This window comes from Trachymyrmex septentrionalis, unplaced genomic scaffold, assembly GCF_001594115.1.
Source record: "Trachymyrmex septentrionalis isolate Tsep2-gDNA-1 unplaced genomic scaffold, Tsep1.0 scaffold131, whole genome shotgun sequence".
NCBI lineage: Eukaryota > Metazoa > Arthropoda > Insecta > Hymenoptera > Formicidae > Trachymyrmex > Trachymyrmex septentrionalis.
In genome coordinates, this window is record NW_017304450.1 from 2,517,701 (window position 1) to 2,544,249 (window position 26,549).

Here is a 26,549-nt window from a genome sequence, read left to right on the forward strand (position 1 = left end):
CTCTCTCTCTCTTTAAAATTTTAAAATATTACGTTTTCTTTGAATTCCGATTTTTTTTGCGGTATTCATAAAGTGACAATTTTACCGTTTTCACCAAGTTCGAAAACGGGAACGCGGTCTACGGAAACTGCATTCCTGTATCCGAAAATACGTGACCGTCGAAGCGAAAATTCGACGAGGACGTCATCGTGTGTCGGCGAGCTTTAAGCAACAGGATGGTAAAGTGATCGTTGGCGTGCTGCCATATAGAATCATTTACTAAAAGTCACTGCTGCGCGATTGGAACGCACAGTAACGATAAACAGGATCGGAAGGATAAAATCGGATTAAATACAGAGAAACTGATTTGAAATTAAATACGCACGATTTGTATATAATAAACGATTGTATAAAAAAAGCCGAATTGAGATATCAAATCAAGTAGCTTATCGAAGTTACTTATTTGCCTATTAAAAAAAGTAATATGCGAAGGCAAGGAAATAAATTGCTACCTTAACTTAGTATTTCCATACAAGTGAAAAGAAAATTTAAAAAAACATCTAAAAGAATATTTAAAACTCAAAAATTATATAGTGTTTTTTTTTTTCTAATGAGGAATGACCGTCAATTTGATGTCGAATTGCCGATCATTTCTCATTGGATTGAATATTCGTTTATTATATACAAATCACACAGGTTTAATTTCTATCAGTTTTATAAAACCTTTTTGTTGAAGTAAAAAAACGTTTCGGTACAACCGGTAATCTATTTCCACATCCTGTTCCTTTTTTAAAAAATTCAAGAAAATTAATCTGATAGAGAAAAGAAAGAGTGTTCACTGTTAAATTCATAATATATCCACAATTTGAGTTATTTTTAATCATTTCTATAGGTTACCACTGTTCCTACTCAAGAATTGATAAAGTGAACCGCGATGTGGAAAGAACAAGTCGATGAATGAAACTGTTTTTGTTAAAATTCCCAATTCTTTCATTCGATCGATTCCTTGGCAATCCCATTCATTCGTTGTTAAACGGAAAGTTCGCGCGAAATCGCATGGTAATCTCGACGAGGAATCTCTGTGACGAACGAAACGCAAGCACTTCCTCGCAGTAGCATTCGGAGACGTCTACCTACACGCTGTAACTCGCCTATTTATAAAATGCGACCTCGTGGCATACACCGTGTTCGCCACTACCGCCTACCTATCATGGTCGTCCCGCGTGCAAATCAGCGCGCTGTCTAGCTCGCTTCTTCCTAATTTCCGAACGTACGAAAAACAGGTCAGAGCTATTTTAGCGCGAAACGGCCCCCAAAGCCTCGAAAGTGTCGACGACGATGTCTCGTTAGAACGAACGGTGTACCACGTGTGTGCACTACCGTTTCTACTTCACTCTTCCGCCTCTGTTATCCTTGATAACGAACAAGTCTTTCGATCTGGGAAGAATTTAGAATAAATCTGGGAACGTCACGAAGAAGAAGGTAGGAGTTTGATTCATGTGCCACGCGATCGGCTAGACTTTAATCCGCTTGCGATTCCTGTATCGCATACCTGATATGACATCGGATTAATTGTAATGTGATCATACCTGTGAATTAAATACCTCATAAGGTCGCCTAATACTTTTATCGTAAAAATTAAAATTTTGAAAAATTAAAAAAAAAAACAACGTGAACATATTTATCAAAATATATTGATAACACATAGCATACTTAATAAATTTTAGTTTATAATTTAAAGAACAATATAGGTGAAATATTACAATTTCGTAGACAACTCATAGACGTATCGTTTTACATTACATAAGTATGACAAATGATTTTGTAAACTATATCAAACTTACACGAAGATCCACAACTCGGAAATTTAAAAAATTATGAAATTTTTACAATATAAGCCATGTTAAAAATATAAGAATATTAAGAATATATTCCTCCTGCGGTTAAGTTAACACATTTTTTAAAATAATTCTTTAAATAAGTGATAAATTTTATTTGAAGAAATATATTTTCTTGATCAATTTTGTTCTATTATTTTTTTTCTTCGATAAGTAAAAAAACAAAAACGAAAAATAGATCGAAAAATTTCAGGAGTTGATTTTACCTCTTTAGGATAAATTTTGACAGTAAAAAGGTATTATTATACGTATATTAGAACATCATCTGTGTACTGTCAAAGTTTTATAATTTTTTTTTAATCATGAGATCTTCTATTATATACATATATATAGTTAAATTGAAAATTAGAAAAATAAAAAATTTTGTTGCTCCAAGATTTTTAAATAAAACAATGATAAATTTTTTACTTTGATATTAATAGGAAGAAAATGAAATTGCAAATATTATTGTTTCCTAATAGCTGTGTGTACTTTTCTAGGCGTCCAGTCGGTGCAGTGTGCTGAAATGTCGGAAATAGAAGGTGAGGGCCTCTTTACGAGCTCTGTCACGACCATGTTGCTTGAGTATCATCGTAGATAGATAAACAAGTGTCAGTGGAGGAAGTCACGGGAACGGGAGTAATTCAGCGTATGCGTGCAAAAATGTAATGTTCAATATGATCAACATAATGTGTAACGGAATGCAGAGCGTATATTAACCAAAGATTCTGGATTCCGCATTCGCTCGCACAATCAAAACGTACCTCTGTCTACTGCCTCTGGGGTGCAAACAGTTTACATCCTGTCGCATTTCCGTGATATATAATGCCGCTATGTTCGCCACTGCACTGATGTTTATTAACAAGAAGCGTTCGCCGAGCTACGTCATCGATCTTTATAAAACTCTGCCTGTCTTATACGAAATCGACCAAAAATAATAAGAATCATCATATTTATTCTTTTCTTGTCGACTGAGATTAAAGAAACACCTAAGTTCAGTATATTTTCATCCAGTCACTTTACAATTTTTTTCCAAACACGATGCTTTAAATATTAAATTATAAGAATATTTATAAAAAAAAAAATAAAATAATGAGAGATTGCATTTTATTTTATGTACTTTCAGTCTTTGGAGTTATACAGAAATTGGATGTAAATTTTTTAGAAATATGAACATATTGTCGAACGTTAAAACATTCTTTGTCATGACATATAAAATTTCATTTAAAAAATTTCGACTAACGCATCGAGAGAACTTTAATCTTTTAAGCCGTTGCATTCATTCATCAAAAGAAACATCTTTCATTGCGGATGATCGCTTCTCTTCTCTTTTCGATTAACGTACATGCGCTTGTATTGCTAAATGTATATTATCTTTAATTCGTTTTTGCAGATTCGCAGGACGCTTCGGAGCAGGATGATACACAAGATGAAACCACGGAAACAACGGAAGTTGACCATGAGGTAGCAAGCAAGATAGAGGAATCGGATAACTCAGAGTTGTCAGAAAAATTATTTACGAAGGAAACAGAGGAGGAACGAGAGAAAGTTAACGACAAGGAACAAGAGGAAGTTAAGGAGAAGGAACGAGAAGAAGTAAAAGCGACGGAACAGGAAGAAATAAAGGAACAAGAAGAAGAAAAAATTAAAGAAACAAAAGCGAGAGAGACGCCAAGTTGCGAAGAGACGCAAAAGGAAGAAACGTCGGTCTCAGGTTGGTAATGTTGGTGATGAGTACTTCGTTCTACTTATCGCACACATACTTAACATTAAGAAGTAATTTTATAGTCATCTTGAGATTGAAAAAATTTTATACGAGAAAATTATTTAACGTCAAATGTAAATTTTATACGAGATGCAACATGACTTAAGTCTAATATAAAAATATTAAGTAATTAAATATTAATGCAAAAATTATGCAAACAGCAATATCACTATAATGTGTTATAATGTTGGTCTAAGAAGAGTCACACAAATTTGCATCATACACTTTTAACATATGAAATTAAAAAACTAAAGAATTGCTCTTAAATGTTATATGTTTATAATTCATTCGGGGAACGAGATACATTGTAGCAAAATGTATCGCGAAAGTGCGCTAGAATTCGAAGCGTACTCTTTGGTTTCTGAGAATTCGAAAATTTGATCTCGTGCCATCGTGTTTTTGTTACCTCCTTCCAATATTAGATATCTTGGTACAATTAAACTTGGAAAAAGGATTATAAAGCGTGCACGCCGAATCTAGATAAATAAAACAATTTTATTAAATAAATATATAAAATGAGGCTCGAAAGAATCTATCAGTGAAAAATGTAAAAAAGCCCATCAGAGCCCATCAGCTGTTCGGATAGCCTCTGATGGGCTTTTTTACATTTTTCAATTTTATTAAACTTATTGTTAGTATTAATTACTTAAGGACAATTAGAAAATGAAAATCATAAACAGGCATGCTTCTTTAATGTACTAAATAATTCGTGTGAATTTACACATATGTCTAATTCTGCAAACTGCGCGCTTAATTTAAAAAAGACATTTTGCCGCGTTTTCGAAAACTTAAGAGTTTACAATTCGTCCTTATATCAAAGTTGTTCAAATAACGTCTTTAAAATGCTAATATGACTTTGTAATTGATTTATCACTATAATCAATAATTAATTAAGATGGTCTTAAATATAAAAATGAACTATGAATACCGACCATAGTTTCTGTTAACTTCAGGCTTGACTCTTTAGTCAAGAAAAATTAATTTATAAACAATAAAAATCTTATTGGACCGTTTTATGTGAATATACAACTAATAGGAAATAAAAGCCATACTGGATCTTTGGTGCTTAAATAATTCGATGTGAATTTATATACTACGTATCAAATTCTGTTAAATTGCGCGTCGAATTGATTTTTCGGTCTTAAACGAAACTTTATACCGTACATATCAAATTGAATTGTCAAGCAATTTAATAATTTGATGCTCATAGGCATCTTAGAAAGATCTTAATAATATTGATGAACATATTAAAATCTGTAAACAATTTATTGCAAAAAACATTATCTCGACCGAAGGCTTAGTGATATTCTTCGCAATAATCAATATATATCTATAGAAACAAAAATTAATTTACTTTTACTATCTAGATAACGGTCATGTAATTTTTTTTAGGGCAGAAATGTGAAAAGCGAAAAATTTCTCCATTACATTCGATAATTTTCACTTTTCACCTTTTCGCTTTAAGGAGAAAATTATATGATCATTGTTCCCTGGATTCAAAGTTAGAAAATTCTTCATTTGAAATTAATTTGTGCGTTTCTAGGATATCTCGCGCGCCGGTTAAAATAGAAATTCTATTAATTTTGAAGAAATTGCCGACAAACTTACGCATTGCGTTCACGGTGTGTTTACTCTGTCGCGCTTGTCGGAACCAATCGGCGTTGCTCACTAAGTCGTCGACGTGTTTGCGTTAGCGCTGCCATTATTCGCATAGACGTTCAAGCGTTCAAGCGTTTATTTGAATAGCGACGTCAGCGGATAGTTCAGCACGGATATACGGCGATCTGCGTTTCGCGGTATGTTTCAAGGAAATCTAAACTTTCTTACGCGCGAACTATTTCGGTCGCGTTACAGGTTCCCGCGTTATTTACAAATCTTACGTTCTCGCGGCGATATACAATTACACAGTTACCTGATACTACAATGGAAATGCCCGATATAAATTCTCAGAATATGAAATATTGTTACGTACTACAAAGACTGAAATAGAATTATTTCTTGGAGGACTAGGTTTCCCTTAAGCATCTTTTAAAATAATTACAATAGTGAATAATGTACAGAAAAATTTACAAGAACGCAATAAAGCAGTGTATGTGTGAATAGAGAGAGAGAGAGAGAGAGAGAGAGAGAGAGAGAGAGAAGCAAAAAATAGGAATTAGGAAGGAGGAAGAGACAAGAATGTAGAAATAGCAAAGAGACAATGCTTTTAGATCAGGACAATGAACGGAATAAAAAAAGATCAAATAGTGTGTGAAGAAAGAGAGCAGAAAAATTGGCACAAAGATCCAATAGAAGAGAAATAACACAAACTGGACGTTAGTATGTATAAAATGGAAAATTTGTATTGTCTTTAGTTTTAAAGTTTTCCGATCTTTCCGTAAATTAAAATGTGTCGTTTTTCGGACGGGTTTTGCTATCCGCAAAAAGAAGGCTGCGAAAGCTTTTCCATCCGGAAAGAGAAATGAAATGGGCGGTGGAGCGAAGTAGAACGCAACAACTGGGGTGCAACCAATGTTATGTATCTATGCGTACATTCGTCTGCCGCCTTCTCTCATTCTTAAATAGAACAACGAGTTAAGTGGAATATATATATTTTCTGGATAAATGTTTTATAATAAACTTATAATCGAGACCGCAGTAAACGTAGGGGACTTTCAAACAACAATGACGCGTAGGGAGGGAAACGAGAACAGCTTATTGTTAGCCAGCGTCACTTTTGTCAAATCATAACGTCATGCAGCCTCAATTCTGACGTTATTTCGCAACCGTCATTTTATTTACGCCTCCATTTCCAAAAATAAAAATACGAAGCTACATGCGGTTGCATTAATGGTTACAACAACGCAATAACAAGATTAATGGAACAGGCGAGGCGAGGTAGTAAGCCTTTATTAGACGATCCCAACTGTGCAAAATCACGCGATAAAGAAACGCGCCAGCGTTTTCAGCTTTGTGACTCCTCTTGTACACGCGGGTAGTTTCGCGGTTTCACCATAGCTCGCCTCGCCTCGCCTCGCCTCGCACCGCCTCGCACCGCCTCATCCCGCTTCGCTTCGCTTCGCGCAGCAGCTGCACAGGCGTCGAACGAGCGACCGAAAATAAATCCCCGCGGAGAGAGAATCCCCGTACGTTGTTTTAAATAAAGCGAGCACGCGCGCGATAACCGAAGCCGGTCAGGGCGCGCGTTTGGTCGCGATCTCCGCTCGCGCGCGCCGCTCTCTCTCTCTCTCTCTCTCTCTCTCTCTCTCTTTCTTTCTTCTCTTCGCGAGCGACGAGTCGCGAAGAAATCGCGCGTCGGCGCGCAACAGCAGTAGCGGCAGCGCGGCAGACGATCGCGATCGGGTAAAAATACGGTGTACCAATAGCGCGTTAAAATTCACTGCGCGATTATTCGCTACCACGCATCCCATAAGAAAGGGAAGATTAACGGTGCGTAATCGCGGTACGTTCGAACAACGTCCGAGATGATCGAAGCGCTCGCGCCGCGAATTCGCGACAGATGCGACGCGCAGGACGGATTGTCACGCGCAAAAACCGGTTGTTTTACAATGCTTCTAACAAACTGCCCCGCGACCCGCACCCAGCTCGTACGACGCTCTTAAAACGCGCGACGCGTTGACGTGCCACAGGGAGACGTGCTGAAGCAGTTGGACGTGCGAGGTCTTGACGCAATGCGTGTCTCTTCGTGAAGCGATAAGAGTGCGAAGCGTGTTACATCGGAAAACGCGGTGATGACATGTGGAAATAACGCGTTTTCTTCTTTTCCTTTTGTTCCGATTTAGCCATTTGGTGGACACCATATTTGTTAAAATTTACAGTCCAATTTCTCTCGTAAACTGATATCGTTTCGGTAGGAAAACAGAGTTTTCTTCAATTACAACGATATTTTACCATTGGTTTATTTATTGTTTTCACAGTTCGAAAATTTGTGTTAAATTTAATACATTTCACACGTTCCAAACGGTCCACTCAAATTTTTGTGTTAATTTAATATAAGATGAATATGTTAGAAAGTAACATAAATATTATGTAAAAAAAATTTGCACAAAAAACGAAACTGACACAATTTGTAAGCGATCATATTTTTTTATTAAAATTAACACATGCTTTAATAAATTTAACATTTTTTAAATATGTTCAATTAACTTATTGTATTTTATTAATTTATTCACGTTTTAAAAAAATTTTATATTTTTATATTATTTGTCCATTTATTCATAAATTATATTATTTTAATACTAAAAAAGATTGGATATCAATTCAATATAAAATATTTAAATAACACAATCACATTCTGTTAAATTAACATTCGGATATATTAAAAATTCAACAGAAAATTTTAACAAAGATTTAAGTGGACCGTTTTTAAGAGAAATATATAATATTTCTTACTAGATGGTACATCCGAGTACGATAGATTATTGTTATTTACAATATTATTGTTAGAATAATTCACACTACATAGACTCGCACTTCTTTTCAATCGCACGATAAATATATACGTGGAATGTAATCCGAATGTAAAGCGTGGCATAAATGGTGCTTTTCGGAAACGAATGTTGAAAGCTCGGAAAGATCTTGACGAGAATCTCTGTTGAAACATTAAATCGTTATGAAGTATTATCAGGAAACGAGACGCGAATAAAGTATTTTCAGGAAACGAGATGCCTAAATCATCGACGCGAGATATCGAATGTACATAATTCAGTCTTCGAGAAGCACCACTTGTCAAGATTTATGCTCGGACTCTTCAATCGCGGATTAAAAATAGCGATCGTTCTGGCAGAAAAGCAGTGAGTTTTCTTCCGCTGTCGGCTAGCAAAGCAGTATCTTGCCGTTGGCAACATTTTATCCACATAATCTAAAAACATATAGGTATGAATTTTCACACTTGCGTAAAAGCATAATTTTATTCTGATGTTATTACAGAGTTTACCTTGTTAATTAATTTTTTATACATATAATATCTTTTATATATCTAGTATTTGTATGTATATAATTTTCAACAACTTATTATTTTATATGTATTACAATGGAATAGAAAATAAAAGATTGCCACCTCTCTGGATTTCAATGGATTGACAATCAGTCTCCAGTAAGATAGTGAGAGCTTCGGCAAGAAAGGTGGCAATCATTTACAACCCTTAAAAATCATTCTTTTTTTACTTATGATTTTGACTGTAACTTTCTTTTATGAAATTAATTCTTTTCTTGTGATATAGATAGGAGAAGTAAAACTTACTTATATTAACTAAAAAATCCTGCTTTTTTGTTTGTGTTAATTTTTAAATAAGGGAGCGATATAAAGTGTAAATTGTGTAGTTTACATGGAGAGCGCGATATAAACTGTATGATTTATATAAAGATGCTCAAAATATGTATTTTTGTTATACAATCTAATCATTACATACACATATAGTACAACACTCTTAAAATATAACAGCGTTAAAATTTATAATTCAATAATATAACGAAATTAACAGCTGCAGATAATTGAAAAGGTATTCTAAATGAAAATCTTCTCAAATTAAATCGGCCATTTCAGTCAATAACTAGTAAAGTTCGACATATGAATCGCATCATCCTAGATAATCTAATTAAATAGACTCAATGCGATTACCCGAATGCGATTCTGAATTATCATTGGATTTGTTCGTCTTCAGCAGAGCTGGCGACCGTCACGAGAAGCGCGTCGTCGGATGACGGCGTGCCGGTGTCGGGGGTGCTCGCGAGGCAGGCGGAACCGGGTACAGGGGTACCACTGGCAACCACCGTCAGCGACGGAGACGGACAGCAGCGTCGCGTCAGCAGCGGTACTAGCTCGGCAGTCGGTGAGTGGAATTCATTGCCGGTACTGGTAGAACGTCTACGCGAGGCGCTCGAGTTGTCCCTGGCAGCGGGTTGCCGGCGAGGCAGCGACGAGCCGACGGCGACGTCGCATCGCGGCGTCAACGTCGGCATCGACGGGGTCGGCGACCGATCCTGCGCGCACCGTTCTATGGAACAGGTGCTTTTCGGCAGCGACCACGACGTACCCGTGTCGAGGAAGGACGAGCTCAAGTTCCTGGAAGATTTGCTGCTGTCGGATATCCAGACTGCGCTCTCCCGTCTGCGCGAGACGCTCGAACGCACGGACGTCGCGACGCTCACGAAGCACGGCGGGGTATCAGATCCCACGAGTAAGCTACACCTCTTGCGGCTGGTATCGAGCTTACTGTCGCGGCTGCAGGTGCCGGTGGAAGAGAAGGGATCGAGCAGCCACGAGGGCGACAGGACGATCGGCATCGTGGCGCAGAACGGTGGCGGCTGTACGCTACCTGGACGAAGACGGCGAGCTGTCAGACACACCATCGGCGTTTCCGCCGAAGAGATCGCACGCGCGAGGAGGCAGCTGGAGGAGAGCAGCGCGGACTTAGCGAGATTGAATGACCAGGTGTTCCAGATTGAACGACCTGAACCATTGCCGTCTGCAGCGTCGCGTAACGCGACGATCTGCGACGAAAGACCGCACGTGGAGGAGATCCACGACAAATATACGAAGGACGTGATCAATCAGCGTCAGTCGTTGCGCGACAGGAACAAGGATACGAGTGAATATCATCGGTCACTGATTCCGCCACAGGTTGGTTACGTGGATCGGCCGGTAGTCGCGCTCAGAACGACGGACGAATCGAATACGCGGCAGATTCAACATCGGGACAGCGTCAACGGTTACCAGGAGAACCAGGTGAGCAACGACGAGGAAACCGCGATTAAGAGGACGAGCGAGGAGCAGAGTCAGGCGACGAAACTTGCGGCGGCACTTCGGCAACGCGCGGAACTGATCAGCGCTAGCAAATGCAATAGCGGCAGCAACAAGTTCGCAGCGAAAAAGTCGAAAATCAAGCGCGCCAATACCGTCGACATACCGAGCTACCTAAAGTTACAGGCCGACAGTCTCGGTTACGACAATCCTGGCTGCGCAGTCCTGCGACGTCCCATCAACGTGGGCGATAAGATTTCTACGAACGCGTCCAATCTTGGCGTGCCGTCATTCCATCCGAGAACGGAGAATGACAAGAAGTTCCTGGCGTTGATCAACCGGAACAACGAGACGCAGACAACGTACAACGCTACGCCTGCCTTTGCCAAATCCTTCGGCTATACCAAAGCGACAGACATGGCGCAGCCGAACGAGAACTGGAACAGCCGATTTTCGAACATCAAGACCGCTTTCGACAAGCCTTCGTCCACGAATGATATCGACAAGTTATCACCGAGACTGCAAAACACCGCGAAACGCTTCCCAAATACTCCTCAAACGTCTCCTCAGATTCCTCAGGTGAACAAGAAGATGCCGACCAGTGGCGGCACGACGAACAACAGCTTACCGTTCGCAAACGCGAACGTGCCGCAGCCGGACGCGGGCTTCAGACACGCGCCTTCGTCGCTGTTTCGAAAGATCGAGAAGCCATGTACACCGAAATCCCCGCTCGGTCATCACTGGCAAAGGGACAACGCACTACCGCCCGGAAACTCCTTGCGCGAGAAGGCCAAGATATTCGACCGAAACGGTAATCAATCTCATCCGCCGCCGTTCAACGTGAACGAGAGTATCCAGAAATCTGCTTTCCCTCGACCACCATGGATCGAACACGACAAAAACGAGAATAAACCGAATAAGATGGTCACCGAGAACGGACGGCTCGATTATCGATTATTCTGCAAGCAGTTCGCGCCCTTTATCGGCAAGAACACCGCCCCGGAAGCCGAAAGCATCGAGAATTCTTGCAAGCGCAACGAACGCTCGAACGCACATCGCAAGAACTTGGCGCCATTGAACGAGAAGCTCGGCGTGGTGGATGGAAAAATTTCCTTCAGGATGTTCCCTGAGAAAGGAGCGCAGGTATCGCGATATCGCCCGAACGAGCCGCGGCGCACGATTGAGGAATCGATTCGAGACAAATCTGATTTTCATAGCGAGAGGAATGTCTTCGAACCACTAAACGCAGCGCGCAATGATAAGGACTCAGTCGGAACCACATTCGCGGGCAACGCACCGATCGATGCGATGTTCAGAGGTAGCTCGTCTGTGGCCATACAGACTGGTATCGACGACGATGGTCATCCTGAAGAGGCACGAGTGTTTCGAGTGACTCCTAAGGTCGCAAAGGGACCGCCGTCTGCGTACAACAATGTGTCTGTTCAAACTCACAACGAACAGGAAACCAAAGAACACTGGACGGCTCTTCAATGTAACGACGCTGTTCCAACATCAGACTTGAGTTATCGTCCTACTGGGGACTCGAGTCATTTCGTCTTGGATCACAATCGAAATTATACCGTACCGACCGACATCGCTTTGAGAAACGAAACTCTGCCCTTAACGAGCAAGAATACTTGCGATCTTATCAAGAAAGGCACCATTTGCGTGCCGTATTCGACGGAGAACGTCCCCTTTTCAGCTACTTCCGATCATCAATCGTCAGAACAGCACGAACTAGTCTTTCGAACGAGTCCGCGATGCGAAAATTATTTCTCACCTAAATCGGCGATTGATAATCGATCGCCAATATACCCGACTTATATCCCGTACGTTAAATTTCATAAAGATCCGTTCGAGGATCAGACGCCAAGCGCGTCGCACGAGACCGACAAGGAAGATTTCCTGTGTACGAGCGACGGCGCTTTGCCAGAGGAACAGAATATACAAAATCAGGATATCAGTGCGGACACCGGCGTCGTTACACGGTACACCTGTGCGATCGCTACTGTTGCATCCGAGGACGTTCCAGCGACACGCGTCGACGGAACTAGACCGGAATCCGGAATGTCACCATCTGAAATATCCTCCTCCTCGTCGCCCTCACAGCTCTGGCCGTATCCCAAATCACCTAATAGCGAGACCATCACGACCGAAAACGAAATACGTCGACACAACTTGCTGCAACAGAGCCTGGTCCGACAGTTGCAAAACGAGCGAGCGACGCTGAACGATTATCATACGCCTGTCGTCAACCAATCTAGCAATTTTAATCAGCCTAGTTTTCATCAATCTGACAGTTTTAATCAATCTCTGAGATTCCAACCCGTAGAAGTGCCGAAAAGCCCGGAACCACCAAAAAGACCGGAACTGCCGAAAAAACCGGAACCACCGAAAAGATCGGAATTATCGAGGAAGTTGGAACCTTCAAGGAAGTTAGAACCTTCGAGGAAATTGGAACCGTCGAGAAAGTTGGAATCATCGAGGAAGTTGGAACCGTCGAGAAAGTTGGAACCACCAAGAAAATTCGAGACATCGAGAAGGTTGGAGCCGACAAGAAAATTCGAGCCTCCAACGGTTGTCACCGGTTTGCTGTCAGTAGCGTCATCCTCTGGATTCAGCTCGAAGAATCGGATTACCGCTCTCAGAGAACAATATGAGCAACCGGGCAGTCAATCGAAATCCGTGCAAAAGGAACGCTCGCCAGTCCCGAATGGAACGAGCGGCGCGATGGATTCCAGCGACGAATATCTTGTGTCCTGTACCAACAGACCGTCTAGATCCATCGTCCTGTCCAAGTCCGAATCATGGCATCAGCTGGCACTCTCGAAGACCCATCACGCTCCGTCGCGTCCAGTACAGAGCAACTTACCGCCGCCATCTCTCGCCGGCACCGGATCTTATCTTCCCAAACCACCCAAGCCAAAGTCACCATCGTCCTTCAAGATGAAAAAGCAATACGAGGCATCCTCGTCTTTGGACAGCGTGAAAAAGATGGAGGATAAAATACGCAGATATTTCGATAATCCAGCAAACGACGGTGCCATGGAGACGAAGGATTCCAAGGGTAGACGTTTCTCGTCGCGCGATTCAGTGAAAAAAGGTCTCGTTGGCCTATCCCGAAGTCGCACTATGCCAGGAATATGCGAAGAAAGTCTGCGCCTGACGATCCCGGCGGTGCCACAGATTTCCGTGGCGAGCCTCAATAGTGCCGACGTGGACAAAGTGTTCGATGACATCTTCGAAGAGGCCACCAGGACTGACGACCGCTTCTGATCGACTGATCCTCATCGTCGTGAGATGTCGGCGTGATGTTTCACTTGGGAGACTTGGTGACGGTAAAAGTGGTGTCCGTTCGGGATTTTTGCGAGTAATTTTTCGAGAACCGACGATATTTCGCGCTGTGTTGAACATCGTGATAAGAATAACGATTCTACGACCGTCATTAATCTCATCATAAGTATGCAACATAATTGATTGATAACATGGATCGTTAAACTGTGATCTTGTCTACTTTAATTCGCCTGCTGTCAACAGTTGTAATTCAGGACGCATCGTTACGTACATAGCCGGTTAATTCTAATCAGATCGTTTACATTAGGAGTTTGCATACAATTATTGTTGGTCACTTATTTTCACAAGACTTTCTGTAAGCGTTAACTAAGATTTTCAGATTAACTGAGATTTAACTGTTCTTTTACTTCCCTTCAAGTTAGCTTCAACTAGTGTTTTGAGAATAGCCCACAGTACTTCTTTAAAAAAATCCGGTATTATTTATTTAACTGCATTTTGTATAAAATGCTACGTGTTTCAATCTACAAATTTGTCACTTTTTATGGATAATTTAAAAGAAACTGAAGATAGTTACGTGAGTTTGAAATCTAATCTAATTTGCCACGCGTAATTCTCGCATAATTCTCTCGTAATCGAGAAGTACTAGCTCTTTTCGTACTCGTAGCTCGCAATGTTAGAATAGATCTAACAGATCTGATTAGAAGCCGCATCTTTGAGGGACAAAAGCATTTGACGATGCCGTTCTCGAAGCTACATAGTCCTCTACGAAAGCAGTACGTTTTCTTGCACAGCGGAATTGGCCGATACATGGTCTTCGTCCATTACGAGAGACGGTAGTGCAAATAGATTCAACGACCATTGTCACCGCCGGTGTCCACCATCCCATCTCACTCTTCGTTCTTCTCGCTCAAGATCATCATGTGAGCGCGAAAAAGTCGAGCAATATGGAGCCACTTATGCGAAATCTGCTGTAACCAGCAAGAAATAAAGAACATCATGCAGCACATCAGTTACATCGCCGTTATTCGGCTCGATGCACGTAATCTAACTACGAGCCACAAAATCTACGTATAAAACAGCCACATGATTTACACGTACGATGCTCGTGACCCGCGTGCTCCTCCCCTTTCTCTCAACTTTTCCTCTCAATATTTTTTCTTCTCTCTCTCTCTCTCTCTCTCTCTTTTTTTTTATTTAAACCCAAGTCGCGAGCGCACATTCTCGCGGACGGAGTCGCTAAGAGGACCATGCCAATCCCCGAATAAAGCAGTGAGTCACAGCCCTTATTTTGGTTGATCCTTTTGTTACGCAGTGGCGTATACAGTTTGCACTGCTACGAGTGTGTCTAAGAGTGTAATCGTAATGTACGCGCGCTGGTACAATTGCAGAGCATAGCGATGCTGTGGTGTGGCCTGAGCAACTCAGCTCAGATCTCTCGAAAACATCCCCCGAAAATAACGGGCGCTGATCAAAAATCAAAGGCGATATTTTTCCGTCACTTAAGACTCGACGACGCGCAAGTACAGTTGTATACTTCGCACTAATTCGCGGAATGTATTACATCCAAGTAGCCAATGTTTCCGAAAATTTAATAGAATTCTTTATATTCATGAAATATATTGTAGTGCGCGCAATAATGAAAAATTAATAATTACAATTACATACGCATGTAATGTTTTCTAATATAACATATTACATTTGTCATCTTTTTTTCTTTACACAAAGAATGAAAATTAAGCAAGCTTTTTGGACGGATGTTTTTACACGGAGGACTTATGCTATTGAGCTGGAGACAATCTTATTATGAAACGCGTTGAAAACGAAATCAACAATTTCGTAGTTTTGCTTCGATATTCGAAACAGTCATTCAGCAAATTTGTGTGAAAAACATAATCGATTCTCAGAAACAAACTAAACTAACAGACAGTAAAGCACTTTATCAATGACAAAAGATTTACTATTGTACATCCAACAAATCTAAACGTACAAAATTTCTGATTCGAGATTGACATAAATATTTTTAATGCTCTTTTTTTTTGTTTCTTTTTTGTGCGGGTCCAATAGATCCACACAATTATAACCACATCAGCTCTAGAGAACTAAACGCGTCGCCTGATCGGTAAATATACCCTTACTTGCTGCCACACCTCGTGACGTCCTCGTGGAAGTACAAGCGCGTGCGTAATGTGTACACGCGCACGGACATACTTTTTCAATGCTCGTGCATGGCGGTGGTGTCGATCGATGTCGGTCGATCGACGAATTTAGCCTGTCCACTTTCACAATCAAACTCGATCCAAAACGTTCCCTTTTCTACAGGTTTGTTATTTCCTCGTTACTAGTCGGAAATTACTAAAGAGATACTTGAACAATTAATAATCTGTACAGACACATATATGTATGTTCTTCGTGATCATATCCTGTTCTTTTTCATACTAAACTGTTATTGAATTTGTTTGTAAGACAACTAATGCATGTCACGGGCACGCGACGAGAGTGATAGATGAACGATTCTGCTAGATCCAGACTTTCTAATAAATCGCACCTCTGACGCCTTTGTGACCGCAGGATTCAATTATAGACAATTAAAATAGATATAGAGAGAGACATTAACATTTCAGTCAGATCTAGTATGCATCTCGATATGAGTCTAACACGTTATGCTTTTTTAAACATTTGTAGCTTTACAACGCCTTGTTCGTTTTTCAGCTCCGAAAAAGCCGCTGTCACCGTTCGCCAAGTTTCGTCAACTCGATAAACAAAATAGCGCCAGTTTGTCACCAAGGTGAGAATAGAAATTAAAATTGCATACAATTAAGGATTACATGGTCGCTTTATCGCGACAGGGGATCAAAGAAGAATCTAATAGAGCAAAAAAAGACATCGCACTCTCGCAAGAAAAGTGACACAAGTCAAAATTCTTTGAATTTCGTGCGAATTATGTGTGCATTATGTTTTAAATCACCGATGAGATACTAAAGACCGACATCTTTACGGGAGTTCTTGTTAATATTGAAGTAATTTTTTAAGAGTTAAAATCTGATAATATTGTACTAATTTTACGATTTATTAGTTTAGTAGACATATTTATGCATTTAGAACTCAATAATACTCGATTTTTCTTTAAAATTGTAATTTCAGTGTTATCGTCAAAGTTTGATTATCAACAAAGATGATAATTGCAGAGAAAAAAAAATGTAATTTTTCTGCAATATATAGGATATTATAGCTTTACAAATATGCATATTTATTTATGGGACATTTATGTAATAAAAAATCATGAATTTAATAACGTATGAGCCAAATATTTATGTTAATAATAGTAAATTTATATCAATTGTCGATAATGTCAGCATTCTTTAATTATCTTCGGGCCCTTGGGGCCCTTTTTATACCGCCGAAAATTTGCCCATTTGACTTTAATAGTATCTCGTCGGTGTCTAAATATACCGGTTTTTAATCAGAAAAACTGATATAAGTTTAATTCGAACAGAAAAGAAATTATAAACTAGAAAAATCAAAATAAGGATAGTTTTTAAAAGTTTAACATAACACCATAACACAATTAAGTCTTCTTTCAATGCATGAACAGTGGAAAAGTAAAAAATTATACCTTGACAGAAGGGTTAATCATTATACTTCTAGACTTGAAACTTGTAACAAGCAATTCGTGTTTAACTCCAGTTAACTTATTTTTAATACATTTAAATATATTTTATAATTAATTTTACAACACATAACTTTCTTTCCTTTTTCTTGAAAAATTTTATATTTTTAATTTATGTAACTTTTCTTGTAGGGGGGAGAGATAGAATATGCTAATTTAACAATCAATTCCTATTTTGCTGAGTGATTCATTTTTTGTTTCTGAATTGTTTATTTAGCCCTGTAAAATCACCGGCAACGGAATTTCGATTCAAATTTACCGAACCAACTGTACGAGATAACGCTGCGCAAATTAAGGAGCGATTACTAGCATGGTGCCGATCAAAAACCAAAGAGTACGAGGTAAGTGCATCGTGGGTATAAAATAATATTGATCCATTATTCATGAATTTTTACGACATCTTGGTTATCTATCAAAGGAAAGCGCGCTGCAGTTAATGAGCTATTGAATAAAAACTCCATCTGTTTCAGAATGTACAGCTTGACAACTTCTCGACAAGCTGGAACAATGGTTTAGCATTCTGCGCGTTGATCCATCATTTTAGACCGGATGCTTTCGACTACAATTCTCTACGTCCAGAGAATCGTAGGAAAAACTTCGAACTCGCTTTTACAAAGGCTGAGTAAGAGCTCCAAATTTTTCATTTTGCATCGAGATGCTATAATTGTTCTTGTTTTCCAGAGTTTTATTAACTAATTATTTCTTTTTTTTTTCGAGTATGGCCTTCTTTGCTTATTAATTGTGTTAAACATTTCTTTTGTTGTTCACAAACCAAAGAAGTCTTCTTTCTTGTAGCGAAGTCGCTGGAATCGCGCCGTTACTTGACGTCGAGGACATGGTGATGATGCAACGACCAGACTGGAAGTGCGTCTTCACGTATGTTCAGTCCATCTATCGTCGCTTCAAGGATGAAGACTAGCAGCTATAGTTGATAAATCGCAACAGCAGCAACATATAATTCCACTTCATGCCAGGACATAACAATGACGCTACTCGTAGAACAAAGTCTTTTTTTACTTCACATGTGATTGGAAGAACAGTAGTCATTTCTTTTTGTATACATATATAGTCAAATTGATGTTCCTATAGTCAAATATAAATCAAATCTGGTAGTAAGCGTAGAATTTCAGACAATGTCTTATAACAGTGATGATGATGATGATGATGATGATGATGATGATGATGATGATGATGATGATGATGATGATGATGATGATGATGACGACGACAATAACGGCAATAATGATGATGAGTCATTGAAATCAGTCTCACAATCGTGTGAGAAGCTAAATGCATTCGTACATAATATGTCTTATATTTTCATATCTCGTATATTTTCCTTACACGGCACGCAGCCTTACTAACGTGTAACTATAACTTTCTACCGATGCTGATACAGCTAATAATTTTTATGAAAATATGTGGATAGCATTCACGTGTAAGTGAAACGCAGAATCGCTGCCAAGTGACACATTAGCGTCGATGTTGTAAAACTAATTAAATATCTTAAGAGTACCAAAGAGATTTCTCTAATAAATATGTGATATGAGAAATTTTCAGTTGTTTTCCTTCATCATTCTCCTCATGCTTTATTGATTTGGTAATTTAATTTTTGCGATTCAAAAATTCTCAAATTTGTAACATTTTAATATTTAGTATATTATTTCTATATAAATCAGTATATAAATATACTGATTATATTCTGTCAATTTTTTTAAATTTAAATAGCAGGAAAGATTGGAGATTTTTATCAACATTAGATACAGTTACATGCCATTTTATCAAGCGTAGATATATTCATTGTTACTTATAATTCTCAGATAACATGCATGTTTAAAAAACGTTATAAAGACATTTTTTAATTGGTACATACATATCTAAAAGATATCTAAAGGATTTCTAAAAGGCATCATGTAAAGACGTCTTCTAGACAGGGTTCTTTTATAATAATTTCGAGAAAATGTCCAACCATTAATATTTTGTACCTATATCGCAATATTTAAATTCTCAAAAATATAACATTAGGAAATTATTAATCAAAAAGTGTTTATTAAAATTTCAGGGATTTTCAAAACTTTAACCTTGGCTTATAGGCACATTCTGTCGTCAAAGATTATAAATTTAGAACAAAGAGATGCACACAGGCACCGACTAATAAATCTGTTCTTTTTAGCTAAAGTTCTCGCACAGTTCTTTCTTTCTTTTCTTTCCACATTAGAGAGAAAAAGAGAAAAGATGAACGTTGCAAAAAGTTCAACTAAAAAAAACAGGCTTTTTACCTCCACTTTTGCTCTATCGAGAGCCACAAGGAGTAGAATCTCGATAGTAGCACCGACGAGATACTATTAAAGACCGTCAATTCTGAGCAAATTTTCGGCGGTATAAAAAGGGCCCCAAGAGTCCGGAGATAATTGAAGAATGCTGACATTATCGACAATTGATATAAATTTGCTATTATTAACATAAATATTCGGCTCATACGTTATTAAATTCATGATTTTTTATTACATAAATGTTCCATAAATAAATATGCATACTTGTAAAGTTATAATATTCTATATATTGCAAAAAAATTACAATTTATTTCTCTGCAGTTATCATCTCTGTTAATAATCAAACTTTGACGATAACACCGAAATTTCAAAGAAAAATCGAGTGTTACTGAGTTCTAAATGCATAAATACGTCTGCTAAATTAATAATTCATAAAATTAGTACAGTATTATCAGTTTTTAACTTTTAATTACTTCAATATTCACAAGGACGCGAACTCCCGTAAGGATGGCTTTAATATCTTGTCGATAGTGGTGGCTAAAACTCCAAAAGAGCATTCTAGTGAGTTGGCGTTGATCTATAACGTACTTTTAACCTAACCTAACTTCATTTTAACTTATCCAACGTAACTAGTTAAAACAGCTATCAACGGCAGATCTCAGCAGACCTCAGTTTATCTTTATTCGTGTCGTTGCATATCGTAAAGAGATTTTATACTGAGATTTTGAAACTATCATTACTTTATATTCAAAATAATTTGAATTGTGTTTTTTCTCACGTGTATTTATCGTGAGATATACGGTTTATTATACGATGTCAATGGAGACCGTACCAAAAGATTTACGTGGATTAAGAGCATGTTTGGTATGTTCTTTGATTAAGGTGCGTATATAAGGTACATAAATCTTATGTTGCGTTATATATAATATGATCGGCCCTTCAAGATTATTATCGTAACATCTACAGAACTTATTTATAAATGCCTTCCATGACACAAATGAACATAAGTATTGTTCTGTCTTTGTTACTCATGGAATGCGAAGATAGAATGATAGTGAATCGATTTGTATCCATAAATGGAAGGCACCCTATATATTAGAATGAATGCAATCATATTTTTACTCCACAGACTTTTGATCAATTCGAATTTGATGGATGCGACAACTGTGATGATTTTCTTCGTATGAAGAACAATAAGGATAATGTTTTTGACTGCACAAGTTCCAACTTTGATGGGTAATATACTGCAATAGATATACAATTGGCTACGAATGACCTCTTTTTTTATGTACATTAGCAGCTTTGTGAATATTTAGTATTAGCTTTTTTGAGCAAAAGTTATTGAGAATTTGTTGTACACTGTAAAATGTTAGTGAGACTTTAAGTCGTGTAAGACGTTAGATATTTTAAATATAATTTTTTACTTGTTTCTCCAATTTTAATGGCTAGCAATTTAAAATAACAATGTCTCGTTTTAATAAATAATTTTATTACGGAGAAATAAAAAAATGATTTCTCGCTATGTATTTATTTTATCTGCTTATATTTTATTTTCTATATTTCAGAGTAATCGCGCTAATGAGTCCAGAAGATAGTTGGGTGTCCAAGTGGCAAAGAATAAGTAAGTATTACGATAAATATACTAATATAACTCAAGTAATTAACATTCTTTGATGAATTATTATTAATATATAATTGTAATTTTCTGATTATATTTCAAGAATTTTTCAAAATATTTTGTTATTTCAAATTTATGTATGTATATATAGTAAATCAATAGAAAAAGAATAAAATTCCTAAAAATTAAAATAGTATAGAAGGCTGAGACTATAAATTCTAAAATTATTTATAATATGTGTTTAGATATTTTAATAAATATATTTATTTCTGAGATTTTCATTTTAAACGTATAATACATTTATACAGACATATTATTCTTACAAATGCCAGTATGTATTTATCTAGGAACATACTTATGTGCGTATATATTATAAAGATTTGTTTTAGTAGAATGCTATTCGCGCAAACACTTTCAGAATTAAAATTGTATCTCAGTCTATATATATATATGTATGTATAATTACGTCGAGAATGGCCAATGTTAATGCCGAGATTCTATTTTTTTTCAGATCGTTTTTGTAAGGGCGTCTACGCCATATCAGTATCAGGACGATTACCAGCTGGTGTCATCAGAGAAATGAAGAGCAGAGGAATAGTGTATAGGCCGCGCGATACGAGTCAACGTTAATTATATTGAAATTTCTATTTAAGATGTAAATATTGAACTTTTCTTAATACTGCATTAGAATTAGAGCAATTGAAATACGATCATTGTTCATTTTGTTAAGCTAAATATATAAATATTTTTGCTAATTTAATATCGTATGACTATGTTATATTAAGAATTTTTGTAAAGTATAAGTCTCTATAATAAACGATTTTAATCAACATTGAATCTCCACTTCACTTTGTTTATATACATATGTGTCATTCATTAGATTAAATGCAAATTGTATCAGAACTCCATTTTTAAAGATCACTTTTATGTCGAATTCTCCTATTTATCTTAAATGTCTGAATAGTATATTTTTGTTTTTGAGTTTTTGAAAACCTTTCAACATGCAGATTAACATTTAAATATGGCTTCCTGGACATATAGTCGATTGACAAAGTAAAGAATATCGCATTACTGGCAACTGACTGCTTACACAATTGAGCCATAAATTTGCGCATGTTACATGATAATTATTATCGTTATATACGACTCGACCACTCGTGATAACTGTTAAACACAAGGAACAAGATATACATTCTCCTTGATGTAATGGCCAAGCTGGTAGTTCAGTGACGATCTGAAATATTAATATAGAAATATTAATATAGATGTATCATAAAAGTTTGAAAATGGATATTGGAAAAAAAGGGTATTTTTTTTATATTTGTACACGTGTCTTTACATTAGTACATGTAAAAATATTAACAGCATTAATATCTAAAAATATTAATAGTTCATTTAAGCAATACTTACTGGTATGTTTGCATAAAAAGGTTCCATTTCAGCCCAGATCCGATCAATGTCCATTAAAAGGTCATCAAACCCAATAATATTTATATCCAACTCTTTGTATGAAAAATTAACACGTCTACAAACAGCTGCAACTTCAGCTAATTCTAATAACAAAATATATTTTATATTTTTATAGTTTTATTATTCGTAATAAATAAATAATATAGGTAGTACATATACATGTTTAATATTATATAAAATATATTATTGAAACGAACACTTACGGCAAAGAAAGTTATATCCCTGGACTGAATTTAAAACTTCTTGCAGAACTAATTCTGACGTGATATTGGTAAATATATTGGCTGCAACTTGCAGTAATAAAACACAACTTTCCATATATTGTTTCCATTCCCAATACACAGTCTGCAACAGAGAAACACTTGATAGTAAATATTAAATGATTATTTCCTTTATATCTCAACTTCCTCAACAATTCAATTGCACATGGTTACCTGCTGTGGAGCTTCTATAACTTGTTCTTCCTCTACATTAGAAGGCAAAAATGATTTAAGATCTAAACTAGGCACAGATCCAGAACGTGGCAGTGCTTCGGATGGACCACTAATCAATTCTATACTATTTATCGAAATAGCATCTTCTTTCTGAACATTCTTTCCTAAGAATAATATATACTACTAGATTCAAGCAAAATGACACATAAGCGAAAATAAAACTGTTGCAAGTAATGAGAGCACTAACCTGTCTCTACAAATTGTGCTTCAATTCCATCATCAAGTTTTAGATTATTAAACGACTCAGATACTTCAGATACAAAGTTCATATCTGCTAAATTATTATTATCAGCGTTAGCGTGCGTTTTAAACTCAAAATCCGCAAACATACTAAAACTTTCAATATCCAAAGCATCTGATATTGTGGAATTATTAGGTGGTTGTTCTGCCGACATAAATTCCCCGAATTCGTCAGCCGATTGATTATTAAAAGTTAAATCTAAGCTCATATCATTTACAACGGACGTTTCTTGAACTAGTTCACGCAATGCACTGTATTTATCTTCAACTTGTTGTAAACTCATTAAATCTTGTTGAACAGAATCAGACATTTCTACTGTAATGGCCTACAGATAAATTTATATACATCAGCAAAAATCATATGACATTATACTTGTACAGACATAAAGATATACTTGCTACATAATTGACAAGCTTGTTATTTACCTTAGGTGCTAATTCCACTTTAGGTAATACCTCCTTATCGCTGCTGACAGGTTCTGCCATACCTGCCAGACTATTAAAACTGTCGCTATAATCTTTAGGCATGTCGTTATTTCTAATCACAGTGTCCTTAAGTATTACTGTTTTGGACTGATTCTTTATTCCACATTTAGGAAACAGATTAGATGCAGATTCTACTATAGGCTGATCTTTACTTTGATATGGCAAATTTGCAGGTGCAGGTGTACGAATTTGTAGATTAGTGTGTATGGCTTTTGTTCCAACAGTAGAAGTTTTCTTGACTTTGTCAACTGGTTTTTTCACTCCTAGATTATGATTAGCGAGTCTGCTACCAATCGCGGAACCTTGCTTGCTATCCCATATTGGCATAGTGGAAACACTGGGAATCGGGGCGCTTTGAAACTCTGTAAATTCATCACAGGACTCGTCGAAGGATGATACAGACGGAACATCAACTTGAACACGCAGATTTTGTTTTACATCTTTGAACAAATTATTGACATTACTCCCGGTTATACCAGGCATGTGAATCTTGCTATCAAAATAAGATAATTTTCCAGTACTGCCAGAGAAGGGTATATTTGCATCAGGCACTGTGTTTACTTGAATTCTAGCTTTAGTTTTTCCCTTAGTCTCAGGAATGTATTTTCCTTCTATACTCATATTACTGGGTTCCTCATAGTGCTGAAGTTTTGATGCATTCGCCTGTGCGGCAGGCTGTAAATTCATCAGACATTCTATGTTTAGGTAGGGCGTTGGTGGAAAAGGGAGTAAATGCAATATATCAAGACTGTTGAAGGTGTAGGACGTCTGAGCAGCTGCCACGAGAGCCAGGACAATGTACAGTTCTTGCTCAGTCAACTGTCCGGCATACTTTTGATTGGCCAGGCTCCATATGTGACCGAGCACCTCCATAGGGAGCTGGCTAGTAAGTAATAGCGGGAACACCTTGTTGGTGTCGACGAGCAGCTCGGTCTGCATGCCATTCGACCTGACCCGGTCCTCCCGCACCGCCTCCCAGACCATCTTGTAAACCGGCGGTAAGGTGGTCGAGTTGGTCCACAGCCAACTCGGCAGCTGATTCAGCTTCTTATTCGCGTGACTCTTGTTCATATTCTCGCGCGATGAGGTTCGGACGGCAAATCTCACCCTGCTACGAACGTCTCCTGTGGATTACGTGAACTCGTCGAGCAACATGAGCCCATCGTTCAAACTGCTAGCTTGATACATACATCGATATTGGCATTACGAAGAAAAAGAGGTCGAGCGTCTTTTCAACATCGGTCGCACGAATGCCAGAGACTCGTAGTGCGAACGTTACCCTTTTTCCACATGGTTGGTGCTTATCGTGCGACAAACACGCAACGGAACGCGTTTATAACTCGCCCTTACGTCAACTGACGAGAGTGTGACGTCGATCTCGTTACCAGTCCCTTCACCTCTTTAGTCCCTTGACACCTGCCACTCCAGTATAATGTACTTTAATTTTCTTGGATCCGCGTTCATTTTACATACACTTTCTGCACTCCAGATTGCTTGATCTTTCTTTCTCTCTCAGCGTTTAAATATACATCCATTCTACTTCAAAAATTCGAAAAATTGAAGAGGAAGAGGACAAAAAAATTCACAACAAGAAATAAATCTGATAAACCTATTTATTTTACTTTTTATCTTTCGAACAATCGAATACACTACATTTTGTTTCAGAAAATGTTATGAAACACAAGTAAAATAAGATAGATTTATTAAGACTATTTCATTTACGATTTTTAGCATTTTTCGCTGACTATGATTAAACTCCGAAATTTATTGGCGACATTAATATAAAATTAATTTTTTATTGTTTAATACGTTTAAAAAAAATTAGATTAGGAACAGTGGCGGATATACGGGACGGATGAGGGGAGGGAAGCATGAGAGTCATAGCCTCTCCCCTCCCCCTCAGTTTTCTTTTTTAAAAATATAGCAAAAGATTAAATATACTTTTAATATTTCTAAAATACTTAATTACAATTTTAATATTCTAAAAATATTTTTTATTTTATGAATTTTCTAAATATAAAGAAAATATAGATTCTTTTTTATATTCCAAAAAGTAAATAAATGAAGTCTGTGTGCTACAGCTTTTATTTTCCGCCCGTTCGCGCTGGGTGAACAGAGTTTGGTATTGGTGTCACCATTATAGATCACCGACGAGATATAAGTCACGTGGCACCGAAGACTAAGGCCTGAATCAGACTACGCATTGAAGAATAAGATGGAAGATTAGAAGATTGAAGTTTGATCAATCAGAACAAAAGGAGTCGAAATTTCTTTGTTATCGTTGGTGAAATTTCAATCTTTAATCTTTAATCTCAATCTTCAATGCAAAGTCTGATTCCGGCCATAAGGCGAGTTCAAGTTGACAAAGCGCCTAGGTCTACTCGTCAAGCAATTAAATATGATTGGTTGGATCTACAGGTAAGAATCAATTATGCTCATTCGCTCGGCAAGCATGCCTATTCGCATTGGATTCGCCCGTAGAAAATGGACTGCGCAATCCGTATCTAAAGCCGATATTCAGTCCAGTCTTATTTCAAGACCGTCTTAAGTAATGTCTTAAGACGCTAATGCAGCCTTCTGATTGGTCCGTGATTTCTCAAGACCGTACTTAAGACGGTCTTGAATATAAGATCTAATTATAAAT

The 26,549-nt window shown here is 37.6% G+C and overlaps 5 protein-coding genes across 9 annotated transcripts in view; 4 read left to right on the top strand and 1 right to left on the bottom strand.

Moving 5' to 3' along the window:
* Positions 1–13,867, top strand: part of LOC108757011 — a 15,106-nt gene extending 1,239 nt beyond the window's left edge. Inside the window, exons 1-4 of one of the 5 annotated variants that reach the window (XM_018501250.1) lie at positions 978–1,461; positions 2,357–2,398; positions 3,250–3,570; positions 9,288–13,867. In XM_018501250.1, coding sequence (XP_018356752.1) covers positions 2,383–2,398; positions 3,250–3,570; positions 9,288–13,639 — 4,689 coding nt within the window. In that variant the 5' untranslated portion in view covers positions 978–1,461; positions 2,357–2,382 and the 3' untranslated portion in view covers positions 13,640–13,867. Of the gene's footprint in view, positions 1–958; positions 1,462–2,356; positions 2,522–3,249; positions 3,571–9,287 lie in introns of those variants that run through there. The other 4 variants (XM_018501249.1, XR_001939877.1, XR_001939876.1 and 1 more) reach the window with 4 other exon arrangements.
* The window catches only part of LOC108757015 (protein mago nashi homolog), an 18,469-nt gene continuing 2,471 nt past the window's right edge, over positions 10,552–26,549 (top strand). The window contains exons 1-2 of the mRNA XM_018501255.1: positions 10,552–10,562; positions 25,271–25,276. The gene's annotated coding sequence lies outside the window, so the exon portion shown is untranslated. The remainder of the gene's footprint in view (positions 10,563–25,270; positions 25,277–26,549) is intronic.
* LOC108757014 (smoothelin-like protein 2) lies at positions 15,370–18,363 on the top strand. Its single transcript, XM_018501253.1, has 5 exons — positions 15,370–15,976; positions 16,367–16,442; positions 17,542–17,665; positions 17,795–17,946; positions 18,120–18,363. Exons 1-5 carry the CDS (start codon positions 15,883–15,885, stop codon positions 18,241–18,243), a joined length of 570 nt encoding a protein of 189 aa, XP_018356755.1. The 5' UTR covers positions 15,370–15,882; the 3' UTR covers positions 18,244–18,363.
* Positions 20,060–21,967, top strand: LOC108757016 (transcription elongation factor SPT4). The gene is made up of 5 exons (XM_018501256.1): positions 20,060–20,158; positions 20,231–20,479; positions 20,727–20,833; positions 21,163–21,218; positions 21,727–21,967. Exons 2-5 carry the CDS (start codon positions 20,411–20,413, stop codon positions 21,843–21,845), a joined length of 351 nt encoding a protein of 116 aa, XP_018356758.1. The 5' UTR covers positions 20,060–20,158; positions 20,231–20,410; the 3' UTR covers positions 21,846–21,967.
* LOC108757013 (synergin gamma-like) lies at positions 22,029–25,264 on the bottom strand. The gene is made up of 6 exons (XM_018501252.1): positions 23,846–25,264; positions 23,367–23,745; positions 23,120–23,283; positions 22,889–23,030; positions 22,626–22,768; positions 22,029–22,449 (listed from the first exon to the last, which is right to left on the bottom strand). Exons 1-6 carry the CDS (start codon positions 24,974–24,976, stop codon positions 22,231–22,233), a joined length of 2,178 nt encoding a protein of 725 aa, XP_018356754.1. The 5' UTR covers positions 24,977–25,264; the 3' UTR covers positions 22,029–22,230.

Excerpts from the sequence above, each read along its gene's own strand:
- LOC108757014 (XM_018501253.1), top strand. The coding sequence starts at position 15,883 with ATGGCGGTGGTGTCGATCGATGTCGGTCGATCGACGAATTTAGCCTGT. Across the intron at positions 16,443-17,541 it reads AGCGCCAGTTTGTCACCAAG|CCCTGTAAAATCACCGGCAA; the intron begins GTGAGAATAGAA and ends TTGTTTATTTAG. Across the intron at positions 17,666-17,794 it reads CAAAAACCAAAGAGTACGAG|AATGTACAGCTTGACAACTT; the intron begins GTAAGTGCATCG and ends CATCTGTTTCAG.
- LOC108757013 (XM_018501252.1), bottom strand. The coding sequence starts at position 24,976 with ATGAACAAGAGTCACGCGAATAAGAAGCTGAATCAGCTGCCGAGTTGG. Across the intron at positions 23,284-23,366 it reads AGCACAATTTGTAGAGACAG|GAAAGAATGTTCAGAAAGAA; the intron begins GTTAGTGCTCTC and ends TATTATTCTTAG. Across the intron at positions 23,031-23,119 it reads TTATAGAAGCTCCACAGCAG|ACTGTGTATTGGGAATGGAA; the intron begins GTAACCATGTGC and ends TCTCTGTTGCAG.
- LOC108757016 (XM_018501256.1), top strand. The coding sequence starts at position 20,411 with ATGTCAATGGAGACCGTACCAAAAGATTTACGTGGATTAAGAGCATGT. Across the intron at positions 20,480-20,726 it reads TGGTATGTTCTTTGATTAAG|ACTTTTGATCAATTCGAATT; the intron begins GTGCGTATATAA and ends TTTACTCCACAG. Across the intron at positions 21,219-21,726 it reads GTCCAAGTGGCAAAGAATAA|ATCGTTTTTGTAAGGGCGTC; the intron begins GTAAGTATTACG and ends ATTTTTTTTCAG.